The 18,686-nt window shown below is 44.6% G+C and overlaps 3 protein-coding genes across 13 annotated transcripts; 1 reads left to right on the top strand and 2 right to left on the bottom strand.

Annotated features, from left to right (window-relative positions):
• Window positions 1-219: 219 nt before the first annotated feature.
• On the bottom strand, window positions 220-6,509 carry LOC108889934 (BCL2/adenovirus E1B 19 kDa protein-interacting protein 2). Of its 7 annotated transcripts, none has more exons than XM_051069603.1 (15): window positions 6,363-6,509; window positions 6,231-6,258; window positions 5,024-5,074; window positions 4,358-4,509; window positions 3,764-3,850; window positions 3,577-3,612; window positions 3,439-3,495; window positions 3,160-3,237; window positions 2,845-3,006; window positions 2,524-2,775; window positions 2,344-2,446; window positions 2,119-2,250; window positions 1,325-1,411; window positions 1,049-1,147; window positions 220-968 (listed from the first exon to the last, which is right to left on the bottom strand). In XM_051069603.1, exons 1-15 carry the CDS (start codon window positions 6,370-6,372, stop codon window positions 944-946), a joined length of 1,359 nt encoding a protein of 452 aa, XP_050925560.1. In that variant the 5' UTR covers window positions 6,373-6,509; the 3' UTR covers window positions 220-943. The 7 variants fall into 7 exon arrangements, with proteins under 7 accessions (XP_050925560.1, XP_050925561.1, XP_018542154.1 ...); XM_051069604.1 differs by having other exon boundaries at window positions 3,577-3,609; XM_018686638.2 differs by having other exon boundaries at window positions 6,231-6,509.
• Window positions 5,100-14,309, top strand: LOC108889931 (uncharacterized). 5 transcript variants are annotated; one of them, XM_051069524.1, is made up of 10 exons: window positions 5,100-6,235; window positions 6,518-6,601; window positions 7,149-7,773; window positions 8,503-8,620; window positions 9,142-9,486; window positions 9,996-10,325; window positions 12,564-12,665; window positions 12,813-13,157; window positions 13,256-13,585; window positions 13,665-14,309. In XM_051069524.1, the coding sequence occupies exons 4-10, from the start codon at window positions 8,539-8,541 to the stop codon at window positions 13,703-13,705; spliced, it is 1,575 nt and encodes a 524-aa protein (XP_050925481.1). In that variant the 5' UTR covers window positions 5,100-6,235; window positions 6,518-6,601; window positions 7,149-7,773; window positions 8,503-8,538; the 3' UTR covers window positions 13,706-14,309. The 5 variants fall into 5 exon arrangements, with proteins under 5 accessions (XP_050925481.1, XP_050925488.1, XP_050925486.1 ...); XM_051069531.1 differs by lacking the exon at window positions 12,564-12,665 and adding an exon at window positions 10,403-10,504; XM_051069529.1 differs by lacking the exons at window positions 9,142-9,486; window positions 9,996-10,325 and adding exons at window positions 11,303-11,647; window positions 12,157-12,486 and having other exon boundaries at window positions 5,101-6,235.
• A 915-nt stretch (window positions 14,310-15,224) lies between these two features.
• LOC108889933 (prune exopolyphosphatase 1) lies at window positions 15,225-18,519 on the bottom strand. The gene is made up of 8 exons (XM_018686637.2): window positions 18,362-18,519; window positions 17,449-17,553; window positions 17,105-17,316; window positions 16,844-17,028; window positions 16,586-16,729; window positions 16,333-16,427; window positions 15,915-16,076; window positions 15,225-15,737 (listed from the first exon to the last, which is right to left on the bottom strand). The coding sequence occupies exons 1-8, from the start codon at window positions 18,398-18,400 to the stop codon at window positions 15,225-15,227; spliced, it is 1,455 nt and encodes a 484-aa protein (XP_018542153.1). The 5' UTR covers window positions 18,401-18,519.
• Between the last annotated feature and the right edge of the window lie 167 nt (window positions 18,520-18,686).

Here is an 18,686-nt window from a genome sequence, read left to right as displayed (position 1 = left end):
CTAACAGCAAACTCTACATCACATAGCTGCAGCCGCATTTAATAACCTAAACATCAGGGAGCTAATGTTAGCTATGTTGATACGTATTGTCAAGCACTTTAAGCAGGTATAGTTTGTGGTTGTACGGTGTGTACCTGTGCATCATGTCAACTGGAAACGAATCAGTCGATCAGTGATGACCTCTGACTTCACAGACACAGAAAACACAACCACAGATCAAAACAATGAACCATCATCATTTTATTTCATTCAGCACCAAAAACATTTCACCTTTGACCAAAACTAATGATTCTTCAGTTCTGAAGCAAGGCATTAACCCAGGCTGGGTCGACGGTTCATCTCCTGCTGAAAATACTGAAAGTGCAGCGTCGAGAAGGAGACGTTAAAAAACCTTCACCAGGTTCTGAAAAATCCCTTCAACAGATAAGCACACAGGCTCTAATTCAACTTAACTTAAAAGTTTTAAAAACAGAAAAGACACTTTTCACCTTTTGTTTTGAACTTTATGAGTAAAAACGACAAATAAAATAAAAAATTATGTGTTTTCGTATGAGACACAAACAACAGGAAGCTGCGGAGGAAAACAAGGTTTGTTCGGTTTTAAAGTTTCTTATCATATACATAAAACATCAGATCTGTCTGATGCTCAGATAATAACGTTTATATAATAACGTTTGTGGACTTGTTGCACATTAACGTTCAGTTTATCTTTGAAATGTTTCTTTTTTTAATTATAAAAATTGAATTAATAAAAATGTGTTTGTTGTATTTCTGTTGTTTAACAGCAGGATGAACATTAACACTGTTTCTAAGACGACAGCAGCTCCGTGACAACTTTGTTCTTCAGGTCTCTGATACAGTCGGTGTTAGTCCTCAAACACTGACCAAGTGCCACTGAGCAAGACACTGATGCTCCACCTGGATGAAATCCTCCAGCAGAATCTCACCTGGACAGGTTCTGATCGTACCTGTAAACAGCAGAAGTGATTTTATCTTTGTGTTCAGGTGTTGTTCTGGACACCTGAAATCCAGGTAAAGAAAGACTCACTGTCGGACACAGTCTGGGATCTGCACGTGCTCAGTGGGGATGAAATGAGAAAGATCCTGAAGACTGTTGACGAACTGGAGCTTCCTGCTGAACTTAGAGCTGAGGCGGAAGAGGAGGGAAAAAAATTTTGATTACCAAGAGGAAAAGAGTTTAAAAAAAGACAAAGATGGTTTAATTAGCTGTTAGCTGGTTTAGTTAGCTGGTTTAGTTAGCTGGTTTAGTTAGCTGGCGTCACAGCAGCAGACAGGGTGAGTGATGAAGAGGAGGGTAACTGACCTGATGAAGGGTTTGATGATGGTGATGAGGGCCTTGATGTACCAGGTTGGATGAACCACGTAGAAACCTTTCAGGTTCTTCCTCAGTCTGAACAAACACACACAGGTAAACTCTGAGAGACAGCAGCAGCTCAGCTTCAGCACACCTGTACCTGTCTGTCTGTACCTGTCTCTACCTGTCTGTACCTGTCTGTCTGTACCTGTCTGTCTGTCTGTCTCTACCTGTCTGTACCTGTTTGTCTGTACTTGTCTGTATCTGTCTGTCTGTCTCTACCTGTCTGTACCTGTCTGTCTGTACCTGTCTGTACCTGTCTGTACCTGTCTGTCTACCTGTCTGTACCTGTCTCTACCTGTCTGTCTGTACCTGTCTGTCTGTACCTGTCTGTACCTGTCTGTCTGTCTCTACCTGTCTCTACCTGTCTGTACCTGTCTGTACCTGTCTGTCTGTACCTGTCTGTACCTGTCTGTCTGTACCTGTCTGTCTGTACCTGTCTGTCTGTACCTGTCTGTACCTGTCTGTCTGTACCTGTCTGTATTGTGTCTGAATGGTCACTAACTGTGTTTAAATCTTTGAATCATCAGGGTATAAATTAGATCACAGTTGATTTAAATTCATTAGAAACATCAGACTGAGATTTACTGTGACTTCACTCTGTTCAAACTGTGTGTTACAGTTAAAGTGACTCATGAATGGAAGAAAAGCAGCTGAAGAATGATTTGTGTTTTTAACAGTGAAACTCTGACGCCACCTGGTGGACACAGGTGAACCAGCTGATCAGACAGAGGTGATCGTACCTCCTGTCGATGGTGGTGTAACACTCTTTGAGCCAACTGATTCCTGGGAGTTTGTCTGTCTGACCTCCAGCACAGAGATACACCATCACATAGTTCTCTGCTACCATCAGATCCAGAGTTCCCACCACATACCTGCACAGGTAGACAGAGAGAGACAGGTAGAGGACAGGTTAGCATGTTAGCATCGTCGCTGTTAGCATCCCGTGAGGTCCAGCGTGCTTTTACCTGAACAGGTTGTCCATCACATACTGGTAATTCTCCAGACTGTTCTGTGGCAGGTAACAGGAAGAAAACACGATGATGTCATTCATGCCGTCTCCATAGTAACCTGGGGGGAGAAGACCAGGTGTTTAACACGAGGGAGGGGCCACACAGGTAACTCCTCCACCTGCAGGGCTGTTGTACCTCCGTGGGATAGAACCTGGAGAAACGGCTCCAGGACGCTCATGTTGACCCGGGTCTCCTGAGGCGGGTCACCTGTGGAGAAACAGCGCCACCTGGTGCCCTGACCGTCCACCATGTCCTCCCTCTCCAGAACTCCCAGTCCGCTGTGGTCCGGCCCCGGTACAGAACTGGTCCTGGAGTCAAACCTGGACCTGGGACTGGAGCCGCGGGGTCTGCGACGGTAGGACGCCACACCGAGGCGCCGCAGGTCATCTGGGAAACAAACCTAAAATAAATATCCAGTGTTTTCACCTGTTTCCTGTTTGACCTCTGACCTCTCACCTTCCAGGTCCAGGTCGTAGATGGGGAAAGGCAGCGACTCAGTGTCAGAGGGCGTTTCCATGGCGTCCAGGTCGAAGTCAAGCCCCGTGTCATCGTCATCTTCAGGTGAGGGGGAGAGGAAGGCCGAGGGGAAGTCGTCAGAGACGGTCGACTCGCTGCGACCTTAGGATCATCGACAGAAACTTAGTCACGATTTTAAGTCAGAGAAGAAGAAAAACATTAACAATTAACAAACAAAACAAAACAAACAGAAATGTGCAGGTGTTGTTTTCACCTGTGAAATATTCTGTTTTCTCGGTAATAATACTGTCTTACCTAAAGACAGACTGAGAGCCGGAGCAACCAGGACTTTCTTCTTCGTTGGTCGTGATAAGGCCAGACTGTTGGGAGGATCTGCAGACAGGAAGTGACATCACACACAGCTCTACATGAGATTTAATTATAAATATTAATATTTGGTTCTGGTCCAGGTTTCTGATGAACCTGTTCTTTTATGTCATTATGAAATAAATAAATGTTTATTGATTTCTTTCCCTCTCATATTCCTGCTACATTTCACCAGCTGCTGTTCTACCTGTGGAGTTGTGGTCATACCTGGTCTGTCTGCGGTCGGAGTCAATGATTCCTGCTGAGACTCGACCTCAGCTCCTCCTGACGACAGGAAGACAGGACATCAGACAGAAAACCCAGTCCAGAGGAAAAAAAGAAGAAGAGGAGGAGAGAGGAGGTTACCTGGCTGGAAATCAAACACCTGTTCACCGTCAGCTGCTGGGAGAGAGGAGAGGCCACAATGAGAACAGACAGAGTTTAATCTGACGGTGAAGATGGAAGAGTTTCCTCACCTTCCTCGTCTCCGGCCGACGTTTCCCCCTCGTCTGAAAAACAGAAGATGAGCAGAACAGAGACGACAAAGACTCACCTGACACTGACACACCTGCTGACTCAGCACCTGTCGCTGCCATGGCAACACCGTTTCCCGTCACCAGGTCACCTTTTTCCTCCTCCTCTGAGGAAGACGATAAGGAATGTTTAGATTAACGTCAAGGTTACTGCTGTTGCTCCTGAAAATAAGTTAATATTAACAGATGTTATCACGGTGACTCAGCTGAGCTGCAGCTGGATCTCTGCTTCTTTAACTTCATTCTGATTCCATTCACTCAAACTGACCAATTAAAAGCAGCAGAATTAGTCATTAGCAGCTCCTGTTGTCAGAGTCTCCACTGATGTTCAGACAGCTCTCTCTGTTTCACTGTGATACTGAAGGAAACTTAAAAACAGGAGGATTCTGAATGAAGTTCTGCATGAAGTCTGAACTGGGCCTCAGTTACGTCTCAGTGCGAAAACTGTCACAGACAAATCAGACTTTGTTTTTTTAGGGTTTTAAAGTTTCTTGTGTCTTTTCCTCTCGTCTCTTCCTCCATGATGTTGAATTATAAACAGCACTGACGTGACGAGGACGAGAGTTTTACAATACGTTGTTTTAATAAGTTTATGATAAAAATGTCGTCAGTACCTGTTTGATCATCGTGTGGAGCAGCAGGAGTCTCTGTGACAGCTGGACAACTACTGACAGCTACAGTAATATCAGTAATATCAGTAACATCAGTAATATCAGTCGTCATACTGTTACTGTTGGTGTTCTCAGTGTCCTCAGTCAGAAATAACCTGCACAGAAACACATGGAGAAAGTTAAACACTACAAACTCGACCCGTCTCCAAAACAACTCACATATTTGGTTTGAAATTATAATTTTGTATTTCTTGTGTTTCCAGTCTTTTGTTTTTGGTTCCAGTTTGAGTCTGTGCTTCTGGTTTCTGTCTTTGATTTTAGTTTCTCTTTCCCTCGTGTTCCTCATCTGGAGCTTCCTGTTTTATTTTGAAGTTTCTCTCCTTGGTTTGTCTCCGGTGCTTTTACTTCTAGTCTTTGTTCTGTTTTTGTCTGTTTGACCTGTGTCACAAAAATGTGACAGAATAATTTCTCATTAAATTATGTAAGAAGAAGAAGAAAAATGAAACTATTCAGTTTGCAGATGACACTCAACTATTTCTGAAAGACTCCACTGGATGTAACAGGTTTATTTTCTAAATCAAAAGTTTCCTTCTGCAGTGTTTTCTGGTCTCTAATGTTGTATTAACTCTTCTACCAAGAAAAACCAACAGCTGGTGAATGAACTTTGACCTGTGAGTGTCGTCCTCTTGTTCCTCCTCTCTGGACTCCATGTTGTTGTTCCTGAAGATAAAAACAGGATCAGAATCTGACCATAAGAAGCCGTCGTCGCATGTCGTCGCTGAGGTTCTGCATTTCTTGTTTAAACGTCAACAGTTTGTATCAAACTTTTTAAACTACGACTTATCTTCATCCAACAAACATCACTGAGTCAGGCGAATCAGCCTTTCCTCTACAACTAAGGTTTTTTAAATGTGATCACTCTTTAAAATTTACATATTCCAACTACATTTTCCAATCGGATGAAAAGGAATTTTTTACTGTTACATACTCAGTTACAATAAATATGAACACATGTTTTTAAGTTTAAGTTGCTCCAGTTGTTGCATATTTTTTTTAACAATATGCATTTGATTTATAATAAATACCCTCAGTGAATGCTCTGTACTGACTGTCACCATTACCAAGATGGTGGAGAACAATTAAGTTGTCAAGCCAGTTTTTTTAATTACCACAACTTAAAATTTGTTTTTAATGAATTAACTCATGAATTTGAATTTATATTACACACAATATTAAGTTGATTTAGTTACCAACATTATTGTTTCAACACAGCTCATCAAAATAATGTTTGCAACTCAGACAGTTTCTGTAAATCAATGAATTATAATGTTTATATCACAGGACGACCACAGAGAAATGTACTCCTGTTTAATAAACCTGTTTCTCTTATAACACGACCAGGACAAACTGACATGTAATCTGACTCCAGACAAACAAAGTGCTGCTTCAACACATCTGCTCTTTAACACCAGGAAATTATTGGATTAAAAGACCACACCTGAAATCAGACTGAATGTCTCTGGACTCAGCAGGGAGAGAGTTTCATCTTTAAACTCTTTCTTCTTTCCATAATCATAAAAACTCACATTCATTCAGGATGTTTCTGACTGAACCAGTTTGTTTTCACTGTAAACACTTCAGTCTGCTGTGTTTACCTGGAACACACCTTGTTTCCTCTCCTCCTACACAGCAGCTGAGTTAACGTACATTAAACCGTGTGTCCACAAACTTTTGTCCACATGACGTCTGAACTTGACTCATGTCAAACTGCTGAATTAACTTTATTTAAACAGCTCTTATCTCACAGAAACAGTTCACAGGAGGAAGAGAAGGTCCAACGACAAAATGAGACAAACTTCAGAAAGTAAAGACTTACAGCAGGTACGCAGGTCGACGCTCACACGCTGCAGCAGCCAGGTCAGGTGAGACAGGACAGGTGAGACGGGTTCAGGACAAACAGATCACTGAGAAACCTGCTGCTGCTGCTGCTACACACCTGGAGACTCACCTGATGACATCACTGCTGCTTTTTATGGGTTTATGAGCGGACTCTGACACCTCACCTGTTTCTCTCTGTCTCTCTCTGCCTCACCTGTCTCTTTCTACACCTCACCTGTCTCTTTCTACACCTCACCTGTCTCTCCCTCTCTGTGTACTTTTCAGACGACCTAACGGCAGAGGTGTGGCGCGTTGCTGCAATGAGGGCCTGGCCCTGTTACCATGGCGACCGTGACTGTTCAAGCAAAGGTGCAGTGTGCATGTTCCTACCTGCAGAGCAGATTTCACAAATGATACGAGTTATTATTCTCCTGCTGTGTTTGTGTTGTGAGGAGGTCTGGGTGTGTGAGAGCAGTGAACAGAACAGAACAGAACAGAAAAGAGTAGAATAGAATAGAATGCTATGAGAGCAGAAAACATAAAGAATAAACATGGTGACCTCTGACCCCCACAGCTTCTGGTTTAATCCTTCTTAAATTAACTGAATCCTTGAGGACCTCAGGCTGTTCCTAGAAAACTCAGATCCTACCAGAGTTCTATTAAGAAACCTGAACTTTTTCATGGTTACACAATGAAACAGAGCCTGGGAAACAACATGGAGGAAAAAAAAATTGAAGGTTAAAGGTACTTTTGCAAAATCTCAAAACTTTCTCAAGATCTTGAGAAAAATCGAGGGAAAGCTTTGTAAGATCTACAGAAACGTTTGTGAGATCAGATCATATTTATTTGATTTGACTGTTTGTAAATCGGCTAAAAAGAAGAATTGTGTGTTTGTGACATTTCCTGTGATCAACAGAGGTCAAAGGTCAGGACATCACGCACATGAACAGAGGCGAGGACGGTGGAAAAACACGGAGCCTGGGAGTGGACATGGAGTTTACATTAATTTTTTAATGATGATTTTTAATATAGTAACTAACTCACCCAGAGTTTATTAATATGACCCATTAATGAAGCTGTAGTTCATAAAGCCACCACCAGGCGTCACTGTCACACTGAACAGGTCTGTGAACACAGGAAGTTACATCTCTCCTGTTTACATATGAAGACAATAAGAACAGTTTACTGTTTAACAGTCTTTATTATATCCATTTTATATATCTACATCAGCCGGGTCCAGCTGGTTACAGAAGTAATCGGCTTGATTTCATGGTGAAACCACTCATTGTGTTTCATTTGTAGGTTCAGATTCCTTCAGTGTTGATGGTTCAGGATGTTTTTACTGGGAGCCGAATTATCCGCACAGGTCTCCTCCTCTCCAGAACAAACAAATCTGATGAGTACTTCAGTAAAAACACTGAATAAAACAGTTTCGAGTCAAAAATCGATGGTTCTCTGTGGTGCTCTTGGGTGGACACAGGACGTGGAGAGAGGACAAACTCCTCATTGGAAACGGACAGAGACGGTTGGTCTTTCTAAAGGTCAGAAATATGAAACACCCCCTGTGTCGATGTTGGAGCATAATTTTAAGTTTTGAGTTGTTAGCTAACATATTAGCTGAATTATATCTCACTATAACTGCGTGTGTTGTCCTTGTTTATTCGTGAGGATATATTATAAGACTAGATGTAAACTTCATGCTAACGTTAGCCGCTATGAGCTAGCTTGTAGCTGTTAGCTGCAGTAACCTGTGATGGCGGTAAATTTAGTTTTAGGATGAATATTGATCAAATTAATCGATCAATAAATGTGACTCAGTGTCTGTAAACTAATTATATTTCTACACTGGACAAATGAGAGACATTAAGTTTTATTTGAGTTTAGTGAATATTTAATCTTCTATAATATTTTGGTTTCCGGAGGAATTCATCACTGTGAACGTTCATCATCAGCGCTGAGGCTTTTATTTTCTAGGTCTCTGTTTGTTGTGTTGTTGTGTTGTTGTGTTGTGTTGTGTTGTGTTGTTGTTGTGTTGTGTTGTGTTGTGTTGTGTTGTGTTGTTGTGTTGTTGTGTTGTGTTGTGTAGACTCTAACAGCAGAGGTCTGCTCCTGATAACACTGTTATCCTCTATGGTTTCACAGTTAATCAGACTCTGCTGCTTTAATGGCACAGTAATGTTTGTTTCTGTCAAAGCTGCTCAGCCTGATTCTTTACATTCCAGCAGCAGCTTCTCTGGAAACTTTAAACTGAAACTCTTTATTCTCTTCAGGAGGAAATAAGTCGCCGTGAGCCTGTGTGGTGGATCATGGTTTGGAAGAAACAGAGTAAAGACTTTGTCGGAGGTTTGTTGAAGCTGTCGGTGGAGTTTGTGATCGTCGTCCTGCTCGGTAAGAAAACTAAATATCTTCACGTAAAAACACTGCCATGTTTGTAGCTCGGTCTGAATGTGTAGAGAGGATTATTACACCCTATACAGTGGACTCAAAGTATCCCACAATGCATTGTGAAAAGTAGTGAACAACCAGTGGTCACTAACCAGACGGTATATCCCATAATGCATTGTGTGGGCGCTGTGAGAGACACAAAGGGCCACAGCCTGAGTTCATCTGAGCACAACAACTTTTTTACATAAAACCTGAAAAGTTTCAAAACAAAGTGAAACAGAAACTCATTCAAGTACATTTCAATTTAGTTATTAAAAATAAAAACAACCTAAACAAACAAACAAAGACAAACAGAATAAAAGAATAAAAGTTCTGATACAGAGAAGCAGAGAGAAGTGATTGAATGTGGACACGTTTAAACGATGAATGAACATCACAGAGAAACAGTTCACCTGTGAGCTCAGGTTATATTCCTCCACACTGAGCTGAGTGAGTGATTTCCACCTTTTTTTCTGTCCTCCTAGTTTCCCAGCATGCTCTGGCTCTGCAAGTGGAGGTGTATGAGGGGGCGGAGTCAGTCCTGCTGCCCTGCCGTGTCTCTTTTTTCTTAGAGGACACCACGGTGCTGTGGCACTGCGACGATCTCTATCCTGAAATCGTCCACTCATGGCGGGACGAGAGAGACGAGCTCACTGGTCAGGACCAGCGGTTCAGAGGCCGGACATCGATGGCGAGCGACGGAGCGGAGTCTGGAGACCTGAGCCTCACCCTGAGACAACCACACCTGTCTGACAGCGGGAACTACACCTGCCTCATCCGCAAACAGAGCAGTGAACTGACACTGACACTCATACAGCTGAGGGTCAAAGGTCAGGAACAAACACAGACAGAGAATAAATATGTGAATAGAGTAAATCAAAGTCGTCTCTGTTTTATGATATAAAGGATGTTGCAGAGATGATTTTTCCAGGTGATTGTTGATTGATTATTGATTATTTGACTGAATACGTGAGCAGTCAGTTGGTTTCACACTAAACTCAGCTCTTTGTTTGGTTACACCGTCACAGTGAAACCATCTTCTGGTTACAGGAATCGTGACTGTAAAGGACTGACAGCAGCCAGTTAGCCTAGCTTAGCATAAAGACTGGAGGTGGAGGGAAACAGCTAGCCTGGCTCTATCCAAATGTAAAAAACCCACTTAAAGATCTCTGACTCTGAGCTGTGGTTACAGCCAACAGCTTCTTAGCTTAGCTTAGCATAAAGACTGAAGACAGGGGAAACAAAAGTGTAAAGAACGTCATGTCATTTTCACACCTTAGTTTTTGTACAGATACAGCATGTTAATCTCTTTATCGGCTGTGTTGTCTTATCCTCTCAGTCTCTCCTGTGGAGGTGAAGGTTCAGGAGGGGTCAGAGTTCATCCAGCTGCCTTGCCAAATCCCTCCTCCTCTACCTGAGGACGCCAGAGTGGAGTGGAGCCGGTCTGAGCCCAAACCCATAATCGTCCATGTCTATCCGAACAGCAGCAACCTGCTGCTGGAAGAGTTTTTCTGTGGCCGAACACACATGAACAAAGACCTGCTGAAGACCGGAGACCTCAGTCTGACCCTGAAATACCCAACAGACCGAGACAGCGGCACCTACACCTGCACTGCCCACAGAGACGGAGACGTCCTGAGACAGAAAGTAGTTCTGCACCACGTCAGAGGTCGGTGCTGTGGATACAGGTCAGTCGTTCACACAGTCACTTTCAGATCAGGTTGGTTATTTTCCTTTTGTCCACAGAAAAATTTTCAGTGTGGGCCAAGGTTCTCCTGGCTCTCCTGGCTGTTGGTCTTGTTGCTGGAGGAGGTCTTGCCATATACTTCTGGAATTACTTTAAAACCAGTATGTGTGTGATTGAGTGTTTATCAAAGTTTGTAAATGTTGTCTTTGTTTTTAGATCATGAAATACTATTACTAATACCATCAGCTTCAGGTCTGGTTCTGGTCTCACAGCAGTAACGCAGCACAGTTGGTTTGTTGTCCCCTCAGTCTCCAGGATGGAGGTGGTGGAGTCGCCGTGAGCCTGTGTGGTGGATCATGGTTTGGAAGAAACAGAGTAAAGACTTTGTCGGAGGTTTGTTGAAGCTGTCGGTGGAGTTTGTGATCGTCGTCCTGCTCGGTAAGAAAACTAAATATCTTCACGTAAAAACACTGCCATGTTTGTAGCTCGGTCTGAATGTGTAGAGAGGATTATTACACCCTATACAGTGGACTCAAAGTATCCCACAATGCATTGTGAAAAGTAGTGAACAACCAGTGGTCACTAACCAGACGGTATATCCCATAATGCATTGTGTGGGCGCTGTGAGAGACACAAAGGGCCACAGCCTGAGTTCATCTGAGCACAACAACTTTTTTACATAAAACCTGAAAAGTTTCAAAACAAAGTGAAACAGAAACTCATTCAAGTACATTTCAATTTAGTTATTAAAAATAAAAACAACCTAAACAAACAAACAAAGACAAACAGAATAAAAGAATAAAAGTTCTGATACAGAGAAGCAGAGAGAAGTGATTGAATGTGGACACGTTTAAACGATGAATGAACATCACAGAGAAACAGTTCACCTGTGAGCTCAGGTTATATTCCTCCACACTGAGCTGAGTGAGTGATTTCCACCTTTTTTTCTGTCCTCCTAGTTTCCCAGCATGCTCTGGCTCTGCAAGTGGAGGTGTATGAGGGGGCGGAGTCAGTCCTGCTGCCCTGCCGTGTCTCTTTTTTCTTAGAGGACACCACGGTGCTGTGGCACTGCGACGATCTCTATCCTGAAATCGTCCACTCATGGCGGGACGAGAGAGACGAGCTCACTGGTCAGGACCAGCGGTTCAGAGGCCGGACATCGATGGCGAGCGACGGAGCGGAGTCTGGAGACCTGAGCCTCACCCTGAGACAACCACACCTGTCTGACAGCGGGAACTACACCTGCCTCATCCGCAAACAGAGCAGTGAACTGACACTGACACTCATACAGCTGAGGGTCAAAGGTCAGGAACAAACACAGACAGAGAATAAATATGTGAATAGAGTAAATCAAAGTCGCCTCTGTTTTATGATATAAAGGATGTTGCAGAGATGATTTTTCCAGGTGATTGTTGATTGATTATTGATTATTTGACTGAATACGTGAGCAGTCAGTTGGTTTCACACTAAACTCAGCTCTTTGTTTGGTTACACCGTCACAGTGAAACCATCTTCTGGTTACAGGAATCGTGACTGTAAAGGACTGACAGCAGCCAGTTAGCCTAGCTTAGCATAAAGACTGGAGGTGGAGGGAAACAGCTAGCCTGGCTCTATCCAAATGTAAAAAACCCACTTAAAGATCTCTGACTCTGAGCTGTGGTTACAGCCAACAGCTTCTTAGCTTAGCTTAGCATAAAGACTGAAGACAGGGGAAACAAAAGTGTAAAGAACGTCATGTCATTTTCACACCTTAGTTTTTGTACAGATACAGCATGTTAATCTCTTTATCGGCTGTGTTGTCTTATCCTCTCAGTCTCTCCTGTGGAGGTGAAGGTTCAGGAGGGGTCAGAGTTCATCCAGCTGCCTTGCCAAATCCCTCCTCCTCTACCTGAGGACGCCAGAGTGGAGTGGAGCCGGTCTGAGCCCAAACCCATAATCGTCCATGTCTATCCGAACAGCAGCAACCTGCTGCTGGAAGAGTTTTTCTGTGGCCGAACACACATGAACAAAGACCTGCTGAAGACCGGAGACCTCAGTCTGACCCTGAAATACCCAACAGACCGAGACAGCGGCACCTACACCTGCACTGCCCACAGAGACGGAGACGTCCTGAGACAGAAAGTAGTTCTGCACCACGTCAGAGGTCGGTGCTGTGGATACAGGTCAGTCGTTCACACAGTCACTTTCAGATCAGGTTGGTTATTTTCCTTTTGTCCACAGAAAAATTTTCAGTGTGGGCCAAGGTTCTCCTGGCTCTCCTGGCTGTTGGTCTTGTTGCTGGAGGAGGTCTTGCCATATACTTCTGGAATTACTTTAAAACCAGTATGTGTGTGATTGAGTGTTTATCAAAGTTTGTAAATGTTGTCTTTGTTTTTAGATCATGAAATACTATTACTAATACCATCAGCTTCAGGTCTGGTTCTGGTCTCACAGCAGTAACGCAGCACAGTTGGTTTGTTGTCCCCTCAGTCTCCAGGATGGAGGTGGTGGAGGTGGTTTTTGGGTCAAAGTCTGTCCAGCTGCCGTTTAAAGCCACCACCACCCTGCCTGAGGACGCCTCAGTGGAGTGGAGACTCTCCGGCCTGATGCTCAAACCGACAATAGTCCATGTGTGTAAAGGTGGCGGTGACCAGGCGGACACACAGAACGCTGAGTACAAGGGCCGAACAGAGATGGTTAAAGATCTGACAGATGGAGATCTCAGTCTGACCCTGAGTCAGCCCACAGATCGAGACAGTGGAACCTACACCAGCACCGTTAAGGACAGGGACGGACGAATTCTGGAGAAGAAACAGCTGACGCTAAAGGTCAAAGGTTAGTACTGTGGATAGAGGTCAGAGGTCACTGAAGGTCCTGATACCATCAGTATTGCTGCTGTTGCTGCAGCTGATGTTATGATTGGTTGTCCTCAGTTCCCCAGGTGAAGGCGGAGGAGGGGGTGGAGTCTGTCGTGCTGCCCTGCAAAGACATGTTTCGGCCTTCTGCAGACGACACGGTGGAGTGGAGCCGGCCTGAACCCTGGCCCATGACGGTCCACATGTACCAGAACAGCGCAGACTATCATGAGAAACAGAACTGGATTTACAGGAGCCGCACAGAGATGAAGACAGACCAGGTGATGAACAGAGACCTGAGTCTGACCCTGAAGAATCCGATGGCGTTCGACAGCGGATCGTACACCTGCACCGTCAGCAGGGACGGAAAAGTCCTGAAGAAGAGAAACGTCCAGCTGCTCGTCACAGGTCTGTGTTCGTCTTTGGTCGAGTTTGTCTGTTTGTGTTGGTCATGGGTTGTGAACTAACTGTCCTGTCTCCTCCTCAGAGACTGATTCATCGTCTCTGCTGACTGATCATCAGGAATAAGTATTGATCAGTGGCAGACAGCACTGCTGTTATTGATCATTGACAGCTGATTGAACAGTGACATCAGCTGTTTGATTCAGACTGAACCATGAAAACTTGTGAAACTTTGTCGTCATGTCGTTCTACCAGACCAGAGAATCACAGACTTTATGGAACGTTGAGTTGAACTGATGCTTGGACGACAAACTACAACCTTCAGGTCCAGACGATGTTACACTCATGTTTATTTTACAGGTAGAAACATGATGCTGAATTGTCCATTTTCCATCAGTAACCGAGCACCACAGGGCTCTGTTCTTGACCTACAACCATTTACATTACACACAAAGAGCAGTGATATTTCCACTCAATAACTCAGTGTTTGTTTCTATGCAGATGATACCATGTTGTGTTGCTCAGTCTCTGACTTATCTTCAGTCTTTCCAATGGTTATTTCTCGATCACAGACTTGTTTTAAAATCTGAAAAGACAAAACATTCACCACTGTTTCTGTTCTGCCTTTAAAGGTTTAAATGTTACCCAGATTTCTCTCTCTGTCATTCATGATTCAACATTTGACTCAAAAACTAAAAATTAAACAAGGTTCTGTTTTTGTTTTTATGTATTTTCAGAAGCATAAGCCTGATATTCAGTCAACTTACGTCACGTTACGTCACCAACAGCAACTCACATTGTTTTACACTAATATTGCAGTAAAGTATACACTGACATACACACAACATGTAAAAGATGAAACAACTCTTAATTGTGTATGACATACTCTTGGTTTATTCAGTGTTTATTTGAAGTACAGTGGTTCTGTTTGCAGTGCGCAGCTTTAGTTAATTTTTATATTTAACATTAGTCAGTTTATTTGGTTCGTTGTTCAGAGGATGGATTTCAGGAAACAGTGAGCATAAATACAGGAAGTCCCAGTCAGGCTGTACCAAGTGCTCACCACACAGGGGGAGACTGAGGATATTCAATGAAGATATTTTCTACATTTTCAGTAGATTTAACTTTGTTTTGATACTTTATTAGTTGTATATTTATTTCATTTTATAGCCTAACTGTCTTTAGTACTTTTGTACTTAGTGTGTGATGTGTTTGATGTTAGATATTATCCCTGTTGTGTTTAACTGTCCCCTCTCGTTCTCAGCTCAGTTGTTTGTTGAATTGTTTTGTATCGTAACCTGAGTTGAGTTCTGTTCGTTCACGGACTTTATTGTTTATTACTGGTTTCTGTAAATCTACCTGTGACTCCTCATCCCTTCCACATGTATGAACTTACTGAACGACTCACTGTGACCACATCGTATCACATCTGTCAACTTCCATCTCCTGAACAAGTCCAAAGCTTCTTTTAATCAATCAAACAAACTCAGATTATTTTCAGCATCATTTACTCACTTACATCAGAGAACAGTTTAATACAGATCATCTCTCAGATTTGAAGCAGAATCAGGTTTATCTTATTTATTGTTATTTTTTAAGTATCGGCCTTCAAAGAATTACAGCATTTCAGGTGATGCCCCCCCCTCTAGTTCCCCCTCCCCACCTGCTCCTCCTCCCCCCCTCCCATCCTGCTGAATTTCTCCAGTAAAGCCTCCTGGTTGAAGCCTCCATCCAGCGGGCAGCCGTCCACCAAACTGTTCATCGGCGGCGGCGGCATCATCCTGCCTCCATAATCCTCCTCTACGCTCCCATAATCCTCTGCTCCAAACTGCAGCCGCCGCCGGTGGTGACGGCAGGCGGAGTAAACGTGGGGCAGCCAGCCGGCGTCGGAGAGGTCAGCTGACTCTTTGTTGACGGAAAACGTGTCAGAGATCATGACGTCTGATTGGTTGAACTGGTCGTCCAGGTCCTCGCCATCTGCCCCACAATGCATCTCTCTCTGCCACCAGTCAGACAGGAAGTGTGTGAGGACAGGAAGGACTGCTCTGCGAGAGGCCAGAGCGTTGCCCTGGTGATAAGACAGGATGTCCTTATATGGGCTGGTGGCTGGAGACAGGCAGAGGGCGGGGCTACAGGACTTGAAGAGGGCGTGGCTAATCTGAGGGGCGGAGCAAAAAAATACAACCATTAGACAAACAGTTTAATCCTTTTTCTTATTTTATGTTAATCCCAATCTTAATTCTAATCAGAATCTTAGTCCAAACACTGATCCTGGTCTTAGTCTCAATCCTGAACCCTTATCGACAGTCCTGATCCAAACTCTAATCCCACCTACCTCCTGCCCGTACAGAAGGTTGGAGCTGTAGACCGCGACCTGCCTGACGGGCTCGTCTGATTGGTCGTTGAAGGATATTGTCATGGCGACCACTGCGTCCAGACGGTGCGATTGGCAGAAGTCGCGGAGCTCCTGCTGCAGGTTCTTCCTCTGAAGGAACCACTGGAGGCAGAGACAAGGTGAGGAGAGACATCACAAATACACGACTACAACTCCCAGCATGCACCACACCTGCTCTGAGAAGAGAGGCTCGGAGGCGCCCCCTGCTGGACAGGGCTGATGTATAATGACACACAACACACTTTCCTTGGTTTTTTTATGCAAGTGTATAAACATCTTTAATGATATAACACACACGCACACACACACACACACACACACACATATATATATATATATACGTAAAGTTAATATTTACGTCCAGACTCATGTAGACGATGCTAACGGCTACTCTCACATCGCCCCCGGCAACAGTCTTCATGTTGTTCAGGAGAATCTCCTCTGTGGTGAAACCTGACAAACGTGTTATTTCAGACAGGAGACTTTTATCAGCTCTTATTGTGAAGGAGACTTTTATTAGCTCTTATTGTGAAGGGTCTGAAATACGCTCTTAATGGCTGCATACATGATGTCGTGCTAACGCGCGCCCACAGTGCCACATGTGTGTTTACCTGACAGGTCAAACTTTGCTGTGTGCAGAGCGTTGTGAAGAGCGCCTCTCTGTGGCAGGTCAGGGAACTGAGTCTGCAGCAGGTGGATCATGTGACCATCTTTAACGGTCACTTTACCGACCACACAGTCTACCACCATCACACCTGCAGGGAGGACAGAGAGGAGACACGTTCACACCTGCACCTCACGTTCACACCTGCAGGAGACATGTTCACAGCTGTACCTGACTCGGTGTGAACGGTCTCTGAGAGTCTCACCATACAGCAGTAAAGCCAGCTGTCGGTCCAGGATCTCCGGGGCTCTGGACAGAATCCGCTCTGTCACCAAGGTGGCGCAGGATGCCACCGTCTCCACGGTAACAGGACAGGAGAAGGAGGCGGTCCTCTCCAGCCGGTGGTGGTCGATGACCTCTGCTACTGCCCCCTCCAGGTCACGGTCGGTACTGAAAACCAGGACACAGTTCTTCAGATCAGCACCAACCTGATCAGGACATTTCAGGACGTTTTGATGTTTCAGACCTTGGCAGGACGTTGTGGTCCACCAGGGTCAGGTCCAGCCTCCTGTTGCTGTGGAGACAAGCCAGGTCCACCTGGTCTCTGAACACCAGGGTCTCCGTGGCGATGCCGGCCTCCATCAGCAACAGGAGGATGTCGGCTCTCAGGTGGAACTGCGACCGGGGAATGTTGAGAACGGGAAGAACCAGAGAACGACCTGGAAGACCTGAGGACGTCTAAGAGAGAGAAGAGGTTTCATTACAGGGACGTCGGTCTGACTATGATCCAGATCCAGATCCAGAACTAAATCTGGTCTGAGCTTCAGGATTCAAACCATCGACTCCCTGCTCTGGTCTGAGTCAGCTCACCCTGGACAGGAAGTAGGCCATCGCCAGCGATGACGCCACTGAGTCCAGGTCACATGACTCGCTGCCCAGGACGACGTGGACCCTCTGGTTGCCATGGAAACCGGTCTGGGAGGAGGAAGAGAGTCAGGAAACATCACAGTTTGATTGATTTTGGTTTTAACATGAAACTAACACTGTATCAGTGGTTTCCTCTGCTCAGCGTTTGTTTGTGAGATGAAGTCTGTTCATGTCTCAGTCCTCCTCTGGATCTGGATCTGGATCTGGATCAGACCCTCAGACCTTTACTCCAGACAGAGACTGTCACAGATCCAATCCAAATATTTGAACACCTGATGGTTCTGAGGTCTGAAGGTCACTGAGCAGACACCAACAGTCTGGACTGAAACTGGGAGCTGATAGGCTGAGACACCTGTCAATCAACCCCCCCCCCCGTAAAACAGCAGTGTGTTTGATGTGTTGATCTAACCTGCTTCTCTGTCTGTAAATATTTGCTGTGTCCTGTTTGTCCTCAGGTAACGGAACAAACAGGTGTGAGTTGAGCTCAGGTTGATCATTAGCTGCTGATTCTGTGTTTCAGCTGCTGCATCTGTTTCTCATCTGTTTATTAGAATGAAACACAACAATCACCTTTGACCTTTAATCACCATCGACTGCAGCTCAGAGAGTTTACAACATTAAGTTTGACACTAACGTGTCTTTAACCTCAGCGTCAAAGTGAGGTTAAAGTTCATCAGTGTCTGAATTAAACTTCAGTAGAAACAGTAGAATCAGAGTCTAATGTGTCAGGTGATTAACCCTGAACAGCCCCGACACTTGAACACATCACTGCTGCTTCTCTACAGTCTGAACACCTGTTAGCTCCTGATGTTTGTTTGTTTGTGACACACACACACACTGACACACACACACTGACCTGGGCTGCAGCTCTGCTCGTCAGCAGCAGCTCGTCCATGTCGTCCCATCAGAGACTCAGCTGATCTGAGAACAGAAACATCCTCCGTCCTCACTCCACTCGCACCACTTCCTGTCTGACCTGTCAAAATAAAACTCCTGTCTGATGACGTCCCCTCACTCAGATCTGATTCATCACATCCACCACAGAGGAAGAACGCCAGCTGAGTCCAGTCCTGGTCTCGTGGACTGACTCTGAGTCCGGACCGGAACAGTCCACCACAGGACACCTGTGATTACCTGCATCATCAACCTGTCAACTGACCGTTAATAATCAGCTGATTGAT

The sequence above is a fragment of the Lates calcarifer genome, linkage group LG3, assembly GCF_001640805.2.
Source record: "Lates calcarifer isolate ASB-BC8 linkage group LG3, TLL_Latcal_v3, whole genome shotgun sequence".
NCBI lineage: Eukaryota > Metazoa > Chordata > Actinopteri > Centropomidae > Lates > Lates calcarifer.
The sequence above is the reverse complement of the archived record's forward strand: the minus strand, read 5'-3'. Positions and strand labels throughout refer to the sequence as shown.